The sequence below is a fragment of the Panthera uncia genome, chromosome F2 (assembly GCF_023721935.1).
Source record: "Panthera uncia isolate 11264 chromosome F2, Puncia_PCG_1.0, whole genome shotgun sequence".
In the NCBI taxonomy this organism is placed as follows: Eukaryota; Metazoa; Chordata; class Mammalia; order Carnivora; family Felidae; genus Panthera; species Panthera uncia.
The window spans coordinates 65,584,625-65,606,709 of NC_064812.1; the positions used below are offsets into that span (position 1 = coordinate 65,584,625).

The 22,085-nt window shown below is 43.3% G+C and overlaps 2 protein-coding genes across 3 annotated transcripts in view; one reads left to right on the plus strand and one right to left on the minus strand.

Annotated features, from left to right (window-relative positions):
* The window catches only part of CRH (corticotropin releasing hormone), a 324,530-nt gene that overhangs the window by 3,964 nt on the left and 298,481 nt on the right, over positions 1–22,085 (plus strand). The gene's annotated exons all lie outside the window — the stretch shown is intronic.
* On the minus strand, positions 463–20,944 carry VXN (vexin). The gene is made up of 6 exons (XM_049633323.1): positions 20,878–20,944; positions 16,639–16,694; positions 8,859–9,009; positions 4,799–4,860; positions 1,723–1,814; positions 463–1,011 (listed from the first exon to the last, which is right to left on the minus strand). Exons 1-6 carry the CDS (start codon positions 20,942–20,944, stop codon positions 828–830), a joined length of 612 nt encoding a protein of 203 aa, XP_049489280.1. The 3' UTR covers positions 463–827.

Consider the following 22,085-nt stretch of genomic DNA (forward strand, 5'->3'; position numbering starts at 1 on the left):
TATATCCAGTCACATAACTTCATAAGGCCTTGGCTTCCCCATCTGTAGATTGGGAATAATTGTGCTTTCTTTAACAGGGATTTTGTGAAGATAAGAGATATTGGATGGGAAAGCACTTTTAAAAGTTAAAATCATTATACCAATGCAAGGTATTATTAATTTCACTAGACTATGCCACTTCAGAAAACATTAGCATTCAACATTTAATTTTTAATCATGTTTTTCTATAGAAAAACTGCATGTAAAAGAATAGAGAATTCATGCAATCATGCCAAATGATCAATACCAATCTTGACAATACTGTCAAATGGATATTAGAAGTAGAAGTAAATATATAGTGCTTTGTCATTAAAAATTGTACTTTGTCAAGATGAAATAAATGTGATAAGAGGAATAGTAAGAACCACTGTGTTCACAAGTGCCTCAAACATCAAGCTCTTATATTTATACCAGAAATCACACACATTAGAACAACTCACAAGGAAGACTGAGGAATTGCCTGCTTCCTTCCTTGGAGGTCTTTAAAATGGGTTGAGAAAGTTTGATTGTGGTGTGGTTTGCTTAAAGATAGGTATATAAACTCCATGACCTCCCAAAGCCACTTTCAGACCAATGGCTTTATCGATTCTAAGAAGGCACACTTTTCTTTTGCCTTCGAGGGAAGTTCCTTGCCTGTATCCTAAGCCGGGGCTATCGGTTAGTAAGGGGCGGTGATGTGTTTGGACCAGCTACTAGCAGAGGTGAATGTGGCTCAGTTCCCATCTGGAAGTTTTCTTCCCTTGTACGGTGAACTTTGGCCAACGCAGGGCACCTAGGGAGGGTCACCTTTAGTCAGCCTCAAAGGCGCTGTTAGTAGCTCCCACATATTCAGACTTCTTCTTGTGCCTTGTCCACATTTTCCGGAGGATGCTAGGGACACCGCAGGAAGCACTTCCTGTCAGCGGTAAGGAGGCTTCTGCCCCCTGGGGAAGGGTTGGATACTCTTCAGTCATCTTCTTGAGATGTCTGGATCTAAAGAGAAAAGCCAGGGGTGGGTAGGGAGGACAGTCATTTCACAGAGCCAGACTTTTAATTTTTTCCCTCAAGGAGTAGACCCCATTCATCACTCCCTAACTCACTTTTCCGCTATGTGCAGTATGGAGGATAGTGGCAGGGGCATAAATGTACATGTTGACTTGAGTTTTGCATACATGCTTGCCATCTTAATGCAACAGTGAAGGCAGTGAGGGAGTTCCCGGTGGGGGGATTATCCCCTCCTGCTATCCTAGCTGCTGGTTCTGGATCAGTTAAATCGTGGGGGTTATAAACTTGATTAGAAACGTTTCTTAGGTACCTCTTTACCTTTGGGCAGGAGCCCTTAACCTTATTTATGAAGCATTTCTGAGACCAGTGTGCCTACCAGCAGGCTCTGAATATGACCTGTAATTACATTTATCTAATTAACCAAAAAACCCTCCCAAATGACACTTCTCTAAGTCTACAGAGTGGTGTTAATGAAGTGGAAACCATCAAAAACACTTCAGCTTAATCCTAGGGAAACAGTTGAGAAGACACTGCAGAGACCCAGGATTATCGCCCTCATTAAAAGGTAATTTAAAGCTGGCATGGATTTTGTTTTAGCATCTTGAGACTCTGTAAACCAGGCCACCTGTTACTGTTCTGTGGCAGGACCAGGACTGTGTGGGGAGCCCTGCAGGCAGCAGGCGGGGAGACAGCACTTACCCTCTTGTCAGAACAGCTCCGTTCTCTGAGCCCGTGGCTGTCGCCTCTAGCGCTGCCGGGGCTTTCACGGAGATCCGGGCCACCGGAGGAATCTGGGTTGTGTGGAAGGGGAAGGGAATGTGAGGCTGTGGCCATGGTCCCAACTCTGGCACTGACTGGAGCCAGTTGACTAAATTGATCCACCACCTAGGACAATGGTCCTCACACTTTGCCAAGCATCAAGTCTCCTCTGTGGGGCTTGTTAACACAGTGCTGGGCCTACCCCAGTTTCTGATTCAGCAGGTCTGATATGGGCCTGAGAATCTGCATTTGTAGCAGGTTCCTAGGTGCTCCTAGTCCCAGAACCCCACTTTGAGAACCACTGACCCAGAGAACTTGAGAGAGTTCTTACCTGAGAACCTGTCCCCCCTCATGTTCCCGTTGCCTGTGTCTACTTTGTTGTCAAATCCTGCAGATTCTTGCTTTGAAAGACTGCCTACATCAGTGCCATTCTCTCCATTTCCTCTGCTGCAGCCTTCAGATCCTGTCACCCGGGACCTCCTTGCTTCCAACCAGACCCACCACTTATCCCAGCCCCGCTGGATTTGCAGGGCCTCCCCGCTGCAGGCCAGACCTAGGCCAGCTCTGCAGCCCACACTTCCAGGCTCCTCAAAACTGGGCTCCACCTCATCTATGTGGCTCCAGCTTCTGGGATGCCTGTGGGTACTGTGACAGCTCTGGTCCCAGAAGGGCTGGTCCTGTCTGTCCTCATGCTCATGCACAGCTCTGCATCTTCCCTTAGCTTTTCCTTGCTCTCTGGATTGAGCCTCATCTCTGCCTGTCCTTCAAGGCCACTTTTTCCAGGAAGTCTTTCCTCAGGCTGGTGGCCCAAGATGGTTTCTCTCTGCCCTTGTGTCCCGTGTCCTCGCAGCTCTGAGTACTTATGTGACATGTTTTGGCATTTCACCAATTCTGTCTTTGTTTTTTGTTGTTGTTTTTTTTTTTTTTTTTTTTTTTAACCAATTCTGTCTTTCTACCGTTCTCTTCTTGTGTCATGTGCTTGTCTAGTCTCCTGATCCCCAGAAACGTGGCATGGTGTGTGTCAGGGTCTGGGACTTAATCCCTTTGGTGGCCCACTGCAGCCCTCCTAAAGAAGGTGGTGAGTGCTCAAGAAACATGGATTGAATTGAAAAGTAACTGAGGGCCTAACCAGGGCTAACTCCAGAGTTTGCTCAGTCAATGGGTATACACTATGCTTTGTTCCTTCACCCCAGCCCCATTGAAAGCTCAGGGTCACCACATTCCTGGAATTGCTGGGAAATTCCAGGTCAAGGACATCATGATTTCACAGTCCCTTTCTCTCCTGAGCTGGCCAAATGTGTGGGCAGAGTTACTGTGCCACCTTGTGGCCTCTCAGGAGCTCTCCTCCCCATCAGGCCAACAGCCCAGCCCTGGGAACATATATACATACATCCCTCCTCTTCCACTGTCCTTAGTCCTCCAGTGCATGGCAGCATTGAATCAGATTTAGCTGTGCAAGCTCTGAATCACTCTTTCACCCACCCTGGGATAAGGGGCCTCCTAAGAGCTGCATGACCCCAGCAGCACTGTCTCAGGCTCAGAGGAAAGGGTCAGTCATGCTGCCCTGCCTCCTTGTTCTCTGCATTAGTATTGCCCTCCTCCTTTGAAACTGTGTCCCCATTACTACCCTATCCCGTCTCAACTCATTCTGGCCTCTCAAATGCAGTTACCTCTCTGCCAAGGGTACTGTCTGACTGCAGCCCAGAGTCTGGGGGCAGGTAATCCAAGACTGTGAGCCATCCCCTACCCCTTAACCTTAGTCTTTTCTGGGGTGAGCTGTGGGCAGCTGTTAGAACTGTTGCAGCCTGACAGTCTGCATTCTGTGGTGGTAGCTCAGCCATCTTCAGTTTCTCCTAAGTACTAGGTGGGGGCAGGGGGCTCCTGATGAAACAGCTTGTCCCATCCCTACCCTTTGTAGGGTTTTCCTAGTACAGGGATGACCTAAGTGAGGTATTTAGATTAGATTTTTCTCCTCAGACTGGGAATGAAGTGCTCACTGCCCACTTTGTTCCTTAAGGACGAGGGGGCTGGCCCACACAATCTCCAGGATCTTTTCTGGTCCTCACATGGAATGATCTATCAATCTGGAGAGCTGATGCTCACACAGCCCAGGATGCCTGAGCTGACCTCACCTGTAGCCAGAATTCCACTCCTGCTGTGCTAACGCAGAGTACCCACATTCATGCCCAGAAGACAATGTAGATGTCTTCTGTGCTAGATCTGGACACGTACCACCTGATCTCCCTTCAGGGAAAGATAAGCTGCCCAGCTGCTAGGGGGCAGGCAGCAAATGGCTCTCAGCTCCGTTGGGTGGGCCTAGGATGCAGAGGGCCTCTCACCCCAGGGGATGCCCTCCCTGCTGACCCCAACCCACACTCCATGGGGGCAGCCCACATACCATGACAAAGCAAGGAGGAAACAAAGGGTTGGCCAGTTGGGCCCAACTCAGGACAATCTGGATGGGTAACACTTGCCCTGGAGCTCCTGCCAGCAGGTATCAGGTGTGCATGGTGGTTTAGCAGTTGACTCTGCTCAATCCTACTTCCCTTCTCCTATCACACATATTGACCCCTAATGTACATCTCATACCCCATACCCCACATCTGAGTCTGCTCCCAGAAAACCTCACATGGAGCAGATGTCCTCCAGAGTTGTCCTGACCTAAGATGGCTGGTGTTTTGTATTTTCACAATGTTCAAGACCCTTACATCTCATTACCCCTGCAGCTGCCCCTGGGAATCTGTCAGGCATTTCCACCTGGCATGTGCCTACCATAGAAACCACGCCTTTCCCCACCATGTTTGAGATGTCCACTAGGTGATATCTTCTGTTTGCCTAAAAGCTGAATTTCTGGCAAGAAAGAGAGCAACATCCAGTGGTGTGCTATAAGATGATAGACTTGGGGAGCAAAGAACCCTCAGGGAAGCTCTTCTGACCATCTTCAGGCCTGGAACCAAGGGCAGGGCAAGAAGTTTAAAGCACACCAGATAGAACTAACCAGGCTTATTTTACTTACCAAAGATTTTCCATATGCTCGATTCCCACACAGATTTGATGATTTGGGTTCTGAAATCCCCACTGCAAGGATGAACAGAGGAGGCATTAGTCAGTGGAACTCTGTGTTCTACTTCCCCCCCTAGTTCTGTGTCGATGATCTCATTAGCTAACTGATCACAAGCTGGGAATTTCTAAAGACCTTCGTACCAAGCAGCAAAATCAGGCAGTAGGGTCAGGCAGTGGGGCAACTGTTGAGTGGGTAATCTGCACCCCTGGTACTCTTCCAGGGGGTGCTGAAACTAAGGTCTAATGAGATCACGTGTGTGGAAGCATTTGATACTGTGTGTGCAGTAGGTACTCAGAGAATGTGCCCTTAGCTTGTCCTTCCCTCCTAGGGTGCAACATCACAAGAGGTTATCAGGGGTTAAGTCTTTACAGCTGGGATCTATTCAGCCTGCTGATCCTGGACACCCCTCTGTGGAAATGAGCAGTAACGTCCTGCCTGTGTTGGGAAGCACTGCTTCAGAATGTGGAAGGGTTGGAGTTTATCAGAGTTCTGAGCCATTGGCTATGGAAGACACATGAGAACCTTCTTGCTAGGCCTTTATTCCCGAGGCCCAACCTACTTCTGAATAATCTCTACCCTGACGTCTGCAGCTTCTGAGAATCAAGTTGTTGAGCTGAGATAGCCAATAACAGGTGGGGGAAAGTTGCCTTTCAATATAATTCTCTCCTTGGGCAGACATTCCAGAACAAGCCCCATTCTTCACACTATAGCGGATAGAGATAAAACACTCCCCAACCCAAGGAAGAAAACATTTCAATGCCAATAAAATGAAGTTACAAGACTCCCAAGATTACATCATAACGTACAGTGCTCTGGCATAACAGCAGCTCATATTTTTGAGTATTTACTGTGTCAGGCACTGTGCGGAGTGTAAAACACATAAACATTGTCTCATTTAATCCTTACCATGTAACCCTGTCAGGTAGATATCATAATAGTCCCCACTTTCTAGATGAGGAAATGGAGGCTTTGGAGATACATAACAATTAGAGGAAGCCGGGTGAGGATGATCTAGGGAATGGCAGACTGCTTTGGGGGTCTTGCAGGGCTGGGGAAGCTTGACTGAGGGACTCTGGGAGGTGTTTGCCAGGTAGAGACAGGGAGGGCAATCCAGGGTCAGGGAAGGACCAGGAAACTGAATATAAGGAAGTAGTCACAGAATCACCCCACAGCTCAGGGTTGCTGCTTGTATGGACAGGCAGGGACAGGAGTGTCACAGGAGGTGGCCCTGGAGAGGTCAGCAGAGGAGGGGTTCTGGGGGGCCTTGGGCATGGTCTGCAGGGCAGTGGGGATGGGAAGGACACTGAAGCAGAAGGATGGCAGAGGCAGATTTTTCTGCTTTAGAAGGACCCCTTTGGTAGCCTTGTATAGGGAGAGGGACTGGTGGCTGAGGGCCAGGGTGGGGTGCTAGGCACCAGAGGTGAAGGGGTCTGAGTCCAGGTAACCTTAGGTAGGTACCAAGAGGGAGAGATGAGATATCCAGGAATTGACATTGTCAGTATTTAGTATGTGGCATAGGGGGTGGAGTAGGGATGGGGAGGACAAAGGGGATGTTAAGGAAAACATCCTACTTGAGGAAGGAAGAGCGGTTTGAAGGAGGAGGATGCATTCCATTTAAACAAGTTGATTCTCAGGTGCCTGAGGACATCCTGGTAGAGACATTCCAGAGACAGCCAATTCTCTTGGGCCCAGGAGGTGGGTGTCCCTATTCCAGGCACTTGAGGTTCACCTGCTCAGGGCCTCATGGTGAAGGCGTCTTCCTTCAGAGTTCCTGCAATTTCCGAGATCCTCAGAGAATCTTTCTCCCATGTGAGAAGTCTATGTCATCCAGGAACCTTCTGTAGCTCAGAAAAGAAGCATGCCCCCAGATCTGAGATTCCTGGAGACACAAATCCTTTTGATGGGAGGATGGGAGACTCATTGCCCAAGGCCAATACCAAGCCTTTCCCGTGGAAAGCACTGGGTCTGGCTTTGACTCAGAAACCTGCTGTCTCCCCCAACCCTCTCTGGAGTCTATCAGATTGGGGGAGCTGGAGGAATTGAATCTATGCCCAGCTCGATCTTTTTTTTTTTTTTTTTTTAAACCTGACTAGCACATTCCCTGCATGAGCTGACTGTCACATGTTGGGCAGATTCTCTCCATTTCATTACTTACTGTTTTCTTTCAGAATAAAAGACTGACTTGGGCAGTTAAGCTTCCACAGGCTACTTAAAAAGGAAGGAAAGTGGCCCCTAAAACTAGACAGTTGGGAAGACATTGTTCTCTAGGGGTGGAAATGAGGGGGGTATAGAGGCATTAGCTAGGAAATTAGAAGACCTAAGATTTACTCTCAGTTCTATTGCTAATAAGCAGTGTGACTTTGAGTCAAACAGTTTCTATGGTTTCAGTTTCCTTTTCTGTAAATGGGCATGGGGTGCTTGCAGATCAGTGGTTCTCTACCTTCAGTGTGCTTTAGAATCACTTGGGAGGCTTGTTAAATCAGAGATTATTGGGTTGTAAACCAGAATTTGATTCAGTAAGTCTTAGGTGGTATCTAAAATATGCATTTACAGCAAGTTCCCAGGTGATTCTGCTGCTCTGGAGACCCCACTTCAAGAACCACCCATTAGACCATCTCTAAATCCTTGCTAATCAATATATTGTCTTCAGACCAACGTCATCAACATCATGGGGAAGCTTCTTAGAAATCTGGGGCCCTGCTAAGTCCTACTGAATTGAAATCTGCATGAAAACAAGATTCCCAGGTGATTCTTTTTCACATTAAAATTCGAGAAACATGGCTGTAAATTCATTTTATGATTTTGTAGCGAAGATATTCTCTTTTTCTCTTTCTACACACACATGCACCCACCCACCCTCCTATATATAGACACAGAGAAAAATTTATCTCCTCTTAATTTGCAAGGCAGATTGTGGTTTTCCTAATGCTTTCACTCTACATATGTGTATATGTAATCACTTAGCTAGAGAATATGGCTTGATTTATGTGTTATTATATGTAGGATAATAAAAACAGGATCAGGGTGTTAGTGATCAAAGAAATCTTAGAGATCCAGTCCAGCATCTACAGAGAGAGTAGATGGATGGATAAAGATACATATTCCATGATGTATTATTTCAGTTCTTATATAAAATTGCTGACACTGAAAAGCCTTGAGAAGGACATCCCAGACTTTCTATTGTGTATTTTTGGAGTTAAATTATGAATTAGTTTAGGCTGTGGACATAACATAAATAACTTAAACCAGCGATTGAAGGTGAAATACCATTACAGACTTCAGTGGGCTAGATGCAGAATCCTGTTTAACTGCTTGGGGTGGAAGCCATTTTTCAAAATAGTGCTTAAGGTTAGGACTTACAATGTTTCCAGTTTCCAAAACAAATTTGTCCCTAAATTCTTTTTAGAGATTGTTGAAATAGCCCTAAGTCATTCACATTTACAATTCTGAGATCTTAAGATGGCAGTTTATGAAGGACTGTATAATTTACACACACAGCCTGTAAAATAATGTAAGCTTCTGTTTCTTCATGAGTCATGTCTACACTGGTTTTCTGTCCCTAAAACGTAATGATTTGCATCTCCTCTTGAATCCAGCAGGACTTCCTGTGGAGCAAGATGGTAGATGAAAGAGAGCATTTGCTCATTACACACAGCCAGGAGTGTTTTTCAGGTAGAAGGTGTTTTGTGTTGCAGCTGTAGGTGGGGCCCGAGAGCGGGTGCATTCAGAGCAGGAACGTAACGCGCCAGCCCCGGCGGGGGGCGGGCAGGCTGCGCGGGGCCCCCCCCCCCCCCCGGGGGCGGGGGGGCCCGGGGGGGGGGGGGGGGGGGGGGGGGGAGCGCACGCCCCACGCCACAGGTGCTGTGCTCACCTGGCGTGATGGAGGACACCAGGGAGGATCGTGAGGTTATTGGACAAAATGCAAGCCAGGCCACAGACACTGTGGCTGCTGGTCTAAGCGCGTCCTTGCCCCCCAGGGAGATTCCAGGGACTCGATCCAGGACGCACATACCGGGTCTGGCTGGGGCCTTGGCAAGGTGGGGTCCCTGCTGCCGAGCACCGTGGAGCCTGCCCGACCTGCGGCCCTCGCCGTCGCGGCGGTCGCTGCGATGTGGCAGCAGCTCCAGGGGCCTGGGAGTGTAGAGGTCTGACTCGATCACCACCTGCCGGGAGGAGGAAGGACAGTCAGCTTGTTCCTCTCCTCCGATCTTCAGATGCACTTTGTGCCAACAGTGAATTACTGGAGTCTTCCTTACTCCAGCGAATGCTACCAGCAGTGAGAGAACTTGGGTAAACTGGCCTCCAACAGTCAACTGTTTTATTCAATTTCAGCATGCCAAATGGTGCCATGGTGTAGGAAAATGAAGGTTCTGGGGGTTCCTCACCAGCAGCCCTTCACAGAGTCAGGAGCCTGAGCCATCACCTGGTTTGGTAACAGAACAGGCTATTTGAAATGAGAACAGTTCTGGAAATGAGGGTCTTCCAGTCTTTGAGCTAGGCAGACACCCTTGTTCACACAGAGGACAGTTTTCTGAATGCTCTAGCAGAGGGAAGAGCTAGGGAGAGGACTCGGAGCCCAACTGATTCTGAAGTTTTAAAAAGAAAGAAGCTGCTGGCAAGACGGAGCAGGCACAGCCCCCGTGCTCGCGTTTCCCCTCCTTGCAGAACGCCTGTGTCAGGTGGAGCTGGGAGATGAAGTTCCACTGTGTATGCTTCACTAAGTGGAAACTCCAGAAAGCCGGACAGAATGCTAGGAGCTAAGGTGTTTTCAGTAATGATCACCTGCTGAATAGTTATCTTGGGAAGTACATTAAAAAGAAACACCCCTTTCATCAGGACCCACCAAAATGGGCCTTAAAAGTTATAACAAACATACTTAAATCACTGGAATAATTTAAATGTAAAAAGTTGAGACAATACTGTATTTTATCTTAATTACCAGGAGTGATGAAGGGAACCTTAGCAGTTCTTGGCTCATACCCTTCATGGTATTATACATATCTAGGACATTGGGGTCATTCATTCTGAATTTCTTCACTTCTTTGAAGCTGGTTAGTTATCTCCAGTAGTACACCATGGCTTCTCTGAGGTTAGCATACACTCATTCTCTTGCTCCTTCAGCAGCTATCCTGTGAGGGCATGTTCTGTGCCAGATCCTGGGCACTGGGGGCATCTGTGAATTAAGTGGACCCACCTCAGCCCCGTAGTCTGACCTGTGATAGATCCCCCTCAGTTGTCCATACAGAACAACTGTGCTGCTTTTGGAGGATGCTGAAGCAAATAAGACTAAATTTATAAATATTTAATAGGGTTATAATTCAATTTAGTGGAGAAAAATTGGATTTTTAATAAATAGTGTTAGAATAAATGTCAGGTCACTGGAGGAAATGAATCTGTGTTCACACTTCTCATACTAAAGTAAATACCAGACAGATAAAGATACATGTTCAAAACAAAACAACAAACACTAGAATTGAATATGGCTCAATACAACATTTGTTACATATGAGGAGGAATTATCCCATGTATGTAGAACTCTTACAAATCAATAAAGAGGAAGAAAACAACAGAAAAATGGGGCAAAAAACATGAACTGGCAATTGACCATAGCAATACAAATGCTAAACATGAAAAGGTGTTGAATAATAATTAAATGCAACTGAAAACAAAGTTCTTTGTTTTGTTTTGTTTTTTTGTTTGTTTTCTCCTCTCAGATTGTCAGTGATGAAGAAGGGAACTCCATTTGGGGTCATGCAGACTGGAGTTCACACCTGACTTTTGACACTTTGTGGTTATGTGAAAAAGAGATCGATATTCTTGTGTGTCCTTGCTGTATTGGGGCATGGTAAATGCCTGTCATTTGTAGAGATTCTATTAGCATGGCTTGCGCTCTTTGTGCCACATATTTATCTACAGAATCAGAGAGCAGTTCATATCTCCCAAAGAGTAAAATGGGAGAAGCTGTCACTCTTTGCTTCAGTTTACCACAAATAGTCCTTTGCTTAGAAAATTAATATATCCCAAATTTGGTCATATCTGGATTAGGAAATTAACTCTTCTCAAACCCATTTTAGGGCCCAGACTCATTCATTCTGTGCCTTTGGAGAAAGCTGGTAATTGAGGAGCATGTAGGATTAGTCCTTTTTCTCCTCTCGGCACTGCAGAAGGTGGTCCCTCCCTCTCCCCGCCCCCCCCCCCAATAATTTAAACTATTTATTCCTTTTTCCTCCCATTGTACCTAAGGTATACAATGTGTTGATTTGATACATTTATAAATCGCAGTATGATTAGAAGGTGGTGTTTCCATTGAGCTGGGGCAGCACGGATCCACCTTGCACCAGCTCACTGGGGACTATGAAGCACAGCAGTGGGTGTCCAGCACTGACCACCCTGCACTAACAGTCCCCTCTGCTCTCCCCTTACCTTCCTTACCCTTGGCACTGTACTTAGCCATGACGTTGCCCCAGAATACTGGAATTTTCTGGATTAATGGTTGTTCAGACAGCTCTCAGCTGTCCGTGGTATTTCTGGTTTTATTTTCATTCTGTCAGCATTCTTCTAAGTGAGGAGGAGTGAAAACTGGTATGTTTTCAGATCTACTTTGTACAAGGAGAAAGTAAGGCAGGTAATGAGAGCCTGAGGAGTCCATGGGGGAAACCCAACATTTCCTCCTCTGAAAGGGAAGCAAATGTTCCCTTTCAGGAACAAGAAACCACCTCCGCAGTCCCTTCTCTGCACTGTGGGGTGGAAGAAGAGAACTGGGAAGGATAGAGGCATTAGCTGCTCAGCCCTCTGCTGGATGCAGGAGGTTTCCTGGGGATGGGGATGAGGCTGGTTACTTCCCAGGCCATGACTTAGGGCCAAGTGCCTCTTCCGGGTATCTTCTACAGTCCCCAAAGGATGCCAATGGCAGGAAAGGAAAGAGAGAGGTGTTCAGCTCTAAGATGGCTCCAGAGGAGTACATTGGGCCCATACCAGGGAATGGACAGCTGAATGGATGGCTGTGGCCTTCTGAAAGCCTGGGTTATTTTCTGGTCTGTAGGGCACAGTTTGAACTTCCTATTGCTGCTGGTCTTAGAAAAAAATGATCTGAGAGCAGGCTCTTTAGCACCCTGAGTACAGGGGTAAGACCGGGGAATGAGGAGAGGGAAGGGGGAGACCAGGTTAAATGTTGGATTTTCCTTTCCTAGTTAGCAAACTGCCTTCTGAAAGTAGGGGAATGTACTAGTGCAGTATGCTGATGATCCCCTGCTGGTTTTGGGTCAGAGATTGGAAGAACAGAAGGCATGGGCTAATACCGAAGCCTCAGGATTCCATCTACTGACATCCTTGATTCACACTTCTGTTTGAAGTCTAGGGGGCTGGTGGGCATGGGAAAGATAGGTGAGACCTAAGTGATGGAGAATCATCATGATTTAGGGCTGATGGGATCCATAGCAATGTTCTAGCCAACTCCCTAATTTTATACATAGGAAGGCTGAGGCCAAGAGAGGTCATGTGTCTTCAAAGTCACAGAGCTATAAGGGGCAGAGCCAAGGATGAGAGCCATGATTTCATGACTTCTAAGTGAGTGCTTTTTGTAAAACCTGTAGAAATGCCTACATCCAGATAAGAAATTTCAAGTACAATTGATTGCTCAGTGCATTTTGAAAAATCAGTAGATTTCTAGACCAATTTCTCCCTGGCAAGGTTGAAATCTGGGAAGAATGTGACATTTACACATTTTGTTTCTCCATCTTTCCTGGTGGTGTTACTTATGCTGCTCATTATCTTGGGGCTGGCAATCAGTGGCAGTGGCTCCATTGTACTGGGAGGCCTAACTGACCATACCTTAGTGATGCTGTGGCACTAAGGATGGCTTAGAGAGGAGAGATATTTGTAAAGGAAGGAACCTGACTCACATGGTAGCCCAAGGAGTGGGAATAGATACAAATAAGAATTTCAGGACAAAGAAAGTCATAGACATTGGTAGGTTTGAGCAGTTGCAAAATACTGTTTTTCTTGGGAACTCAAAGGGAAGCCAAGAGCCAGTTGGATGAAGAAACAAAAAATCCAACAGTTCTTTCTTTAAGACTCACTTTCCTCATCTTAGGTAGACTAAAACCTTTCTTGTCTTTTCTAATTTGAATGTTCTGTGCAGCTAGGCTAAGTTTTGCAAGCAAAGGATGAGTCAGGCTGTTAGGGGAAGTGAGAAATTTAGAGAAGAGATCAAAGGCCAGAGGGTCTTATTAAGTTGTCTCACCCAGAAGATTGCATAGTTGAAAGCAAGACCCTAGCTTCTGATTTTATTTTTTTAATCGAAAGCAAATTTTAATATGTATTCGTATAATTGAGTCATTTTTTTCTCTGAGTAAAAATATTTTGGAGAGGGAAAGTCGTAAACCATAAACATAACAGTCTTTCTCAAAAATTTCCACTCCCAAGAAACCAGAGAGCCTGGTTCTACAGTGCCCGGTTGAAGTCAATTGGATATTCCAGGAGACTGTGCCCCATGTTTTGGTTCTTTTGTGTATCTTAGGCCTGTGTGGCTTCATCATCACTACTAAGAGTTGTCTCCTTTATTTAGGTTCTAAATCTTAACTATTGGAAAGCATAATGATTTAGTTTCCATTTTAGAAGCTTTTGTAAATACTGTTCTATCATTATAAAGCCAGTAGGTATTGGTATTAGGAGAGATTCAGACAGGGACATTGTTTAAGGTTAGAAATTCAAAGCAAGAACTTGGTTGAGAACCAAAGATTCCCAATTCCCAAGAGATCTGCTCTGATTCTTGAATGATTTGTGTCTCCTTCAAATCCAGATGCCCCTTGAGCGAAAAGTGTGTTGTGAAACTTTTCTTAAATTCTAAATTACCTGCAGACAACGATTTCCCTTTCCATTTTTGGTAACATTCACTACTCCTTGAAAGTCAGGAGCATTTTTCTTTGAGACTGTGGGCTTAAGTTTTCAAGGACCAGGAAAAAGGTAAGAATCTCTTGCCCTACCACAAAGAAATTTTCCATCCATTAAAAGCCCTTTTTGGAGAACCTGGGTGGCTCAGTTGGTTAAGCATCAGACTTTGGCTCAGGTTATGATCTCGTGGTTTGTGAGTTTGAGCCCTGCATCAGGCTCTGTGCTGACAGCTCAGAGCCAGGAGCCTGCTTCAGATTCTGTGTCTCCCTCTCTGCCCCTTCCCCACTTGGGCTTTGTCTCTCTGTCTCTCTCTCTCAAATATAAAATTTAAAAAAACTAAAAAATTTTAAAAGTCCTTTTCTTTCTTAATATATAAAATATTCTTAAAAGTCATTTTAGAAAGACATACAACAGAAAAATGGGCAGAAGACATGAATTAGGAATCTATAGAGAAAAAATATTCAAATCCCTGAAAATATGAAGAATGATATTAATAATTAAAGAAATGCAAATTAAAACAAGATATTTTCACCTATCAGATTGTCAAAGATTAAAAACATTGTGACATACAGTATTGACTTGGGTATTCTGGTAAGAGTACTTGAAAACAGTTGCTAAGAATTTGGCAATGACTATACATTTTCTTCAATGTTCATATCCTTTTAGCATTTTCTTATTTAAAATTGGATATAATTGATATATAACATTATGTAAGTTTAAGGAGTACAATGCGTTGATGTGATGACCCAGCGTTTTCATATCTATGAATTTATCCTGAAAAATATTTGCATAAGAGCATGAAAGATACGTTCAAAGATATTGCTTGTGGCATTGTTTTAGTAGAGAGAAAAATTACCATTTGTTGGTAATTTGGTTAAATAATCTAGAAGACTTCAGATTTGATTTGGGTAGAAAATTATATAGTACATTCATATAATGGTATGGTATGCAGTCTTCATAAGGAAGAGGTAAATCTATATGTATTAATTGGCATGTAAAGATATTCAAGATTTATTGTTTAGTGAAAAAAGCAAATTGCACAACAGTATGTTATTGAGCAATGAAGCACAATAATGATATGCTAGTATATGGGAAATTTTCACTTAAAAAGTGCCAACTCTGGGGTCCTTGGGTAGCTTAGTCGGTTAAATGTCTGACACTTGATTTCGGCTCAGGTCATGATCTTGAGGTTCTTGAGATCAAGCCCTGAGTTGGGCTCTGTGCTCGCAGCATGGAGACTGCTTGGAATTCTCTCCCTCCCTCTCTCTCTCTGCCCCTTCCCCACTCATGCCCTTTCTCTCTCTCTAAATAAATAAATAAACATTAAAAAAAAAAAGTTTAAAAAGAAAGTGCCAATATTAATTGAATGCTTAATGTATCACAGGTTCTGGGCTAAGCACTTTACATGTATTAAGTCATTTGCTGCTTCCAATGGTTCTTGAGATGTGTGCTCCTATTATTCCCATTTGAATGCTCTTTAGCATTCAAATTGAGTCCAGTATGGTGGGCAACTTGCTCAAGGTTACCTAGCTAGAAATGGATAGGACTGGAATTTAAGCCCAGGCAATTTGACTCAAAGTCTGTATACCTAACTGTTCTGTTCTACAGCTTTTTAGAATTTTCTGATATTATACTTTATATGTTCATATTATTTGAAATTTTATAATGGGCACATATTACTTTGGGAATTAAAAAAGTAATGTTTATAAAACAATAACTAAAACCCCATCTCATTCCCAGGACACTTAAAAAAATTCTTTTTTTTTTTTTTTAATGTTCATTTTTGAGAGAGAAAGCATGAGCAGTGGCAGAAAGAGAGGGGGTCAGAGAATATGAAGCAGACTCTGCACTGACAGCAGTGAGCCCGATGTGGGGCTCAAACTCACAAACTGTGAGATCATAACCTGAGCCGAAGTCGGACACTCAACCAACTGAGCCACCCAGGTGCCCCTCCCAAAATTCTTTTTAATGGAGAAGAGGCTTTAAAAAATTGAGATACTTAGAAGATCAAAATGGTGTTCTATGAAAAATTGTGATAGAAATAGAAACTCCAGCATAACTGAGGGGAAACAATCAGCAGTTCAACCTTTTCAATGAAAGTACAAAGATGTATTGACAATTTTTGTATAAAGAAATCTGTAAGTAAAATGAGAAATTTACAGCACCATTTGGCTTTAATGACATGTAAACTAATTTTAAGGTAATGTATATGCTTATTAGAATAGCAAAAGATAATACAAAAAAAATGAAAGTTGATGTTAGTGAGGTTGGAGGTAAATGGAAAAGCATTGCTGGAAGCCTGGCAGCCATTCAGAATTCCTGGTAATATGTGACAAAACTGAAAGCAGTAATCATTTTTTTAAAAAAATCACTATTCTCCACATCTAGCAGTGTCTCTTACACATAGTAGGAATGCAAATATGGGATGGATGGATGGATAAATGAAACTATTCTTATCCTTTTATTTGTTAATTCACCAAGGAATTAATCCAAAAGAATAATATTTACTACAAATTAATTGCAGTGCTATTTATAATAGTGAAAAAATGGAACATAGCCGATTGCCAACAATAGAAGAACACTTAGGTCAGGGATGCTATACTCACATCTTGGACTCTCTTTAAATAAGAACAACAATTTTTTAAGAGAGTAAGATTTACTCTATGTGTCTGGGGAAAATGGCAGAATTGGGGTGGTGGAGTCCAATACGGGGCTGTTTGCTGCCTAGTTGACATTTGTCAATCATTTTGGTGAAGTGGAGGACAGGAAATACAGAACAGCAGCATGCGATAGAGAAAAACTTCATGGTTATTGAGAGCAGGGCAGAGGGAATGAAGAAGCTATATGCTGCTTTTGAACTGAAAACCAACAAAAGGGATCAAAACTGAAGTTGTCCTTACATTCTTGGTCAAGAGGTGTTGAGAACTTTTGACTCTTCTTCTGGCTGGACTGGACACTGCAAAGAGAGAGAAAGGGATAGTTTTAGAGAACACTGGTGAGGCTGATGTAGCCTCAGAGAGGGTTTGCACCTAGAGTGGGGAGGGACAAGTGGGGAGAATGGGGTGTGATTACAATTTTAGGTGTTACTAAAATTCATAGCAGCATTACTCACAATAGCCAAAAGGTGGAAACAGCCCAAATGTCCAGTAACAGATGAATGGGTAAACAGAATGTGGTATATACATACAATGGAGTATTATTCAGCCTTAAAAAGAAGTAAAATTCTGATACATATTGTAACATGGATGAACCTTAAAAACATTAAGCTAAGTGAAATAAGCCAGACACAAAAGGACAAATATTGTATGAGTCCATTTATGTGAGATACCTAGAGTAGTTAAATTCAGAGACAGAAAGTAGAATAGAGGTTACGAAGGGGTTGGGGAAGAAAGGAATGTGGGTTGTTATTTAACAGGTACAGGGATGATGAAGAGTTCTGGAAATGGATAGTGGTGATGGCTGCACAACAATGTGAATGTACTTTGTGCCACAGAACTGTATACTTATAAATGGCTAAATGGTAAATATTATATTATGTATGTTTTATCACTACAGTAAAAAGCTTAAAAAATCAACCATTAAAACATGTTAGTTGGTGGGAAAAGGTGTGTACTTTGTTGAAATGGAGATACTCAGACATCTGTTTTCCATATTGCTGCTAAAATGATGTACTTGGAACTGAAATCTTCCATGTCACTGCCCTGCCTAGAACTGAGATGACTTCTTGTCACCTATCAGATAAGTGATCAGAGGAGTGCTGGCTGGTGGTATTTTCTGCAGAGCACCTACAGCCATGAAACCTGGAGTACGGTGTGCTGGTTTATAGCCAGGGTTCCCGATTCCTTTCACATGAGGATGAATTGGAACAGGACCCTTTGCCAATTACGTGACTTGGGCAAATTACCCATCCTTTCCACACCTTACTCTCCTCATCTGTAAGACAGGGTAATTAATAGCAACCATCTCAGAGGGCTGTGACAGGTATTAAATAAACTAATTTTTATAACACCCTTGGTCCAGTGCCCGGCAAAGAGAAAGTTCTCAGGAATTAGTGGTTATTACGATTTTCTTTCTTCTATCTCTGCAAACTGAAGGCAGGTGGAAAGAATAGGTGATAACTTCTAAGTTAGCATTCCTTCAGGATTTCTCTTTCTGGAGTTTTCTCCATTTCTTCCTACTGTCCCCTGACTCCCCTCACGAATGCCTCCCCATTGCTGTTTATCCTCAGAAGAATTATTTTGAATGCTGTGGTATTATTCACCCTAGAATTAAACCCACTTTAGTGTGTTGCTCAGGAAATAACTTCTGGTATAACTTCTTGGTAAAACCACAGCTTTTATCTTTGGTATTTACTGTGAATTTTGTCTATGAAATCTTTCCCTTCAAGTAAGGTTCTTTCTCTCCAGAAAGTAAAAATCCACACTTATTCTCAGTCATAGACTTGATCCCATGCCTTTAAGCTGAACCCAATATATGTATGTATGTGTGTGCTGGACAGGAGGATATAATACAATAACATAAATGTAATAATAGCTCACATTGAGCTTTACCAGCTGATGGCTAATTTGCCTTATCTCATTCACTCTTCTAGCAACTCTGTGAGCTAGGTATTCTTTATTAACTACGTTTTATTGGTGTGGATATTGAAGGTTAGGGGCCGCACAGCTGATTGTGGAACAAGGCCCTATACTTTTAACCACTGGCCACACTGCCCATGCTGCTGAAGCTGTGCTCAGAAACGGTTTTGGTCATTTTAGTCATGCTAAACGATAGCATTTGGAAAAGGGCATACCAGGGAGGACTGTAACACTTGTTAGATAAAATTAAGCCAACTTCTATTTCTGCTGTTAAAGAATGTGGGGACATAATGAAGAGTTACCAATCTCTCCTATAAGCAGTGACTTAAGAAGACCTAGCACAGTCTTCTCTCACTGAAAGCCCTCTGCTTGATAGCTTTGGAGAAGGCAAGATGAGGCAAAAAATAAAAACAAATAAAAGAGGTGAACTTCTTCCATTTATGGTTCAATGTAAAACTGCAAATACTCCTTTTCTAGAGAACTTCCTGAGCAGTGACATGTCCATGAATACTAATGAATATTTGGTTTATCACCAGGAGATGGTCATGAATGAAAATGGCAAGAAAGGAATATAGGATTAAACATTTATCTTTGACTGAATATTCATTGCTCTAAATATGGAATGAAAATAGAAATCATTTTGTAAGTGATATATTTAATGGTGCTTACTACATGCTGTTTTAGATGCATTATATATTTTATCTGTATTTCAGTTTTCCCTCCATAATAACCCTGGGAGATAAATTCTAGCTCTCCCTTTTACAAAAGTGGAAACTCAGACCCAGAGAGGTGAAGTAGCCTGACCAGGGTCACACAGTGCGGAAGTGGCAGTTGTCTCTTGACCACTATGCTAAGCAAATGGGATCAGAGGCCCTATTTTAAATTATTTTATTCAGGTGAAGTGTGACATTGCTCTTGAATTGTTGAATAAGTTTTTAATTAAAAAGGACCGTTGGGCTCTTTTTTCTCCCTTTAAAAATTGTTAAATGGGAAAAAAGGACAGAAAATTGGCATTTTAACATTTTCATATTTGCTTCCAATTTGTTTTTTCGTGTAAAAGAAATAAAAAAATTAGGCAAGTTTAGATTCCCTTTCTACTCTCCCCCAATTCTGCTTCTGTCCCTCCCCAGGGCTAATAAGATCACTAATTTTATCTGCATCTTTCCAGCCTATGTTTTCATACTTTCTCTGGATATATATCCATAAATAATGTATAGTGTTGTTTTTTATTTCCAGATGTAGTAACTGTTATCATACATATAAAATTTTTCAGCCTGCTTTTTTTTTTCACTCAACATTATGCTTTTGAGATCTGTGTATACACATAGATCTAGTTCATCCCTGTTGACAACTGTGGAATATTCCATAGTATGATGATACCACATTTTACCCCTTTCCTCCTCAAGGACATTTATTTTCAGTTTTGCTCTCCTAGAATCAATGCCACTGTGAACGTCCATGATAAAAGTATCCAGCAGTGCAACTGCCGGGTCAGAGGGTAGGCTTTGCCTTTCAGGTACTTTTCAGAGTCTCTAGAGTTCCAACTCCTGCACGTGGGCAGACTCCTAGCTCTTTTTTCTCTCTCTGTATGTGGCAATAGATGTCAAAAGCTTTATTTATGTTCTGCTGGCTGTCTCTTTGTGACCAGGCTGAGTCTCTCCCTTCCCCCCCCTGAGCAGTGGCCCTGTCAGTGGCTGACACGGGAAGAAGAAAGGAATTGTTTGAACAGGGGGTCACAACACCAGCAAACATCCAGCCCCCTTCATTCAAGTCTGACAATGAAACCAGGGCTAAGCCAGAGTCCCAGGCTCTCCCAGCAAGGCAGGGGCTGCAGGGAGGGACAGAGGGAGCAGGAGAGAGGGCTGAGCTTTGGAGGGGATGGACGGGGGAACTGTCCAGTAACCAGACACCTGCTGTCCTCTGAGTTCGAACACAAAGCCCTTCCTGGGACTTGACACCATTCACCATGGAGCACAAGGGCTTACAGAGTCACACTTTTTGTCAGTGCTAGCTCGAGGTGAAGTTTGGGAGCATGGCCCTGGGATCTGTGTTAGAGGCCAGCCCTGGGTTAGGGTACTATTTGACCACTTTATTAGACTTTAGGCCACTGCTGGGAGTATTTCCCCTCACATTTCACAGCATAGCTCGGAATCATACTTTTGAGCCAGCTGGTTCTCATTTCAAAATCCACTTGCTCATTGGAGAACATGAAAGAATCTCTCTGGCTGCCCTGGGAATTTTGTTTTCATCTCTCTTTCCTAAAACAATGGCTTGCTGTTACTTTCATTCGGTGGCGTATTGGGTTGCCAGTGTTCAATTAAGTGAAACTGGGAGTATTTAACCGCCCTCATTCCCACCCCACCCCCTTGATCAATTGTTTCTCAGTGATTAATGTTTATCCATGTACCTTATTTTAAACAACAACAACAATACCATCAAAACAGAGAGCCCATCAAACCCTCTGAGAGACCCGAGGAAAACCTTAGTAAAACGACACGTGATTGTCCTTACCCTCCGGCATAAGGTGCCGCTAAGGAAACAGTCAAGGGCAATTTTACTCACCCTTGGAAGGGATCACGGTGGTGAAAACTTCTATATTTTCATCACTGCAGCTGTAAATCTGATGCATCGTTTCAGCCTTCTTTCCCCCAAAGTGCCGGGAACCGGAAGCCTCTCTCTGAACCCCTAGTCGCGAGGTTTCCTAATCCAGTCTGGCTCGGGGATCATTGTGCAGGTCCACAAAAGACAGGCTGGTGCTGTGATCTCATCTCATTCCAGAGTCTTCACTGCAACATTTTCTAATCCCATCTGTCTTTTTTTTTTTTTTTTTTTTTTTTTTTTTTTTTTTTTTATGAATCCTATTATTGTAAACCTTTGATTGAGTGTGGAGGCTTCAGTCCCCTCCCAGCCAGGATGTATTTAACATTTTTATTTTGCCTGTCTGTCGCAGTGATTTTGGAAGTCTTTTGTGAAGTAATGATGAAGTGAAATTGCCGACTTGGTTAACGCCAAGCTTGGCTGGAGAATTTCACCCAAAAGGAAACATGAATTTTGGTACCAGCAATTACTCTCTTCATTTTAGAAATGAAGGGGCTCCCCCCCTGCCCCCCCTCCCCAATAACAGGATATTCAGTAATTTGTGTGTTAATTTGGCTTCCTTCTATGTTTCTATTTTAAACAAAAGGACTATTTTTCCAGAGCCTTTTCGCCTCATGCCCGTATGTAACAAGGCTGACAGTTCTAGAGAGCCGTGTACAACCTTGCAGGTGCTTGCAGAGACATGGTGACAAGCAATGCCCCGACACTCAAGGTGTTACAGGAAGATTAGATTTACAGGAAGATTATGTTTTTGTTATCCTAAATATACTAATATATCTTATCCTATATATTCTATTATCCTATATTTATATGGAGTAATATATATATATCCTATATTTTGTCTTATATTTTCCATATATATGTGTATATATATATATATATATACACACACCCATATATATGTGTGTGTGTATATATACACACACACACACACACACACACACAAACAAGGTATGGCTGAGATGTATGTGTATTATGTCAAACCCACTGCCTTTCTTTACACGGTGACAGACTTCTTCATATTGGTAATGATGATGTAATCATATTAATAATGACAGTTGAGGGGCACCTGGGTGGCTCAGTCGGTTGAGCATCCAACTTCGCTCAGGTCGTGATCTCACAATTTGTGGGATTGAGCCCCTAATCAGGCTCTGTGCTGACAGCTTGCTCAG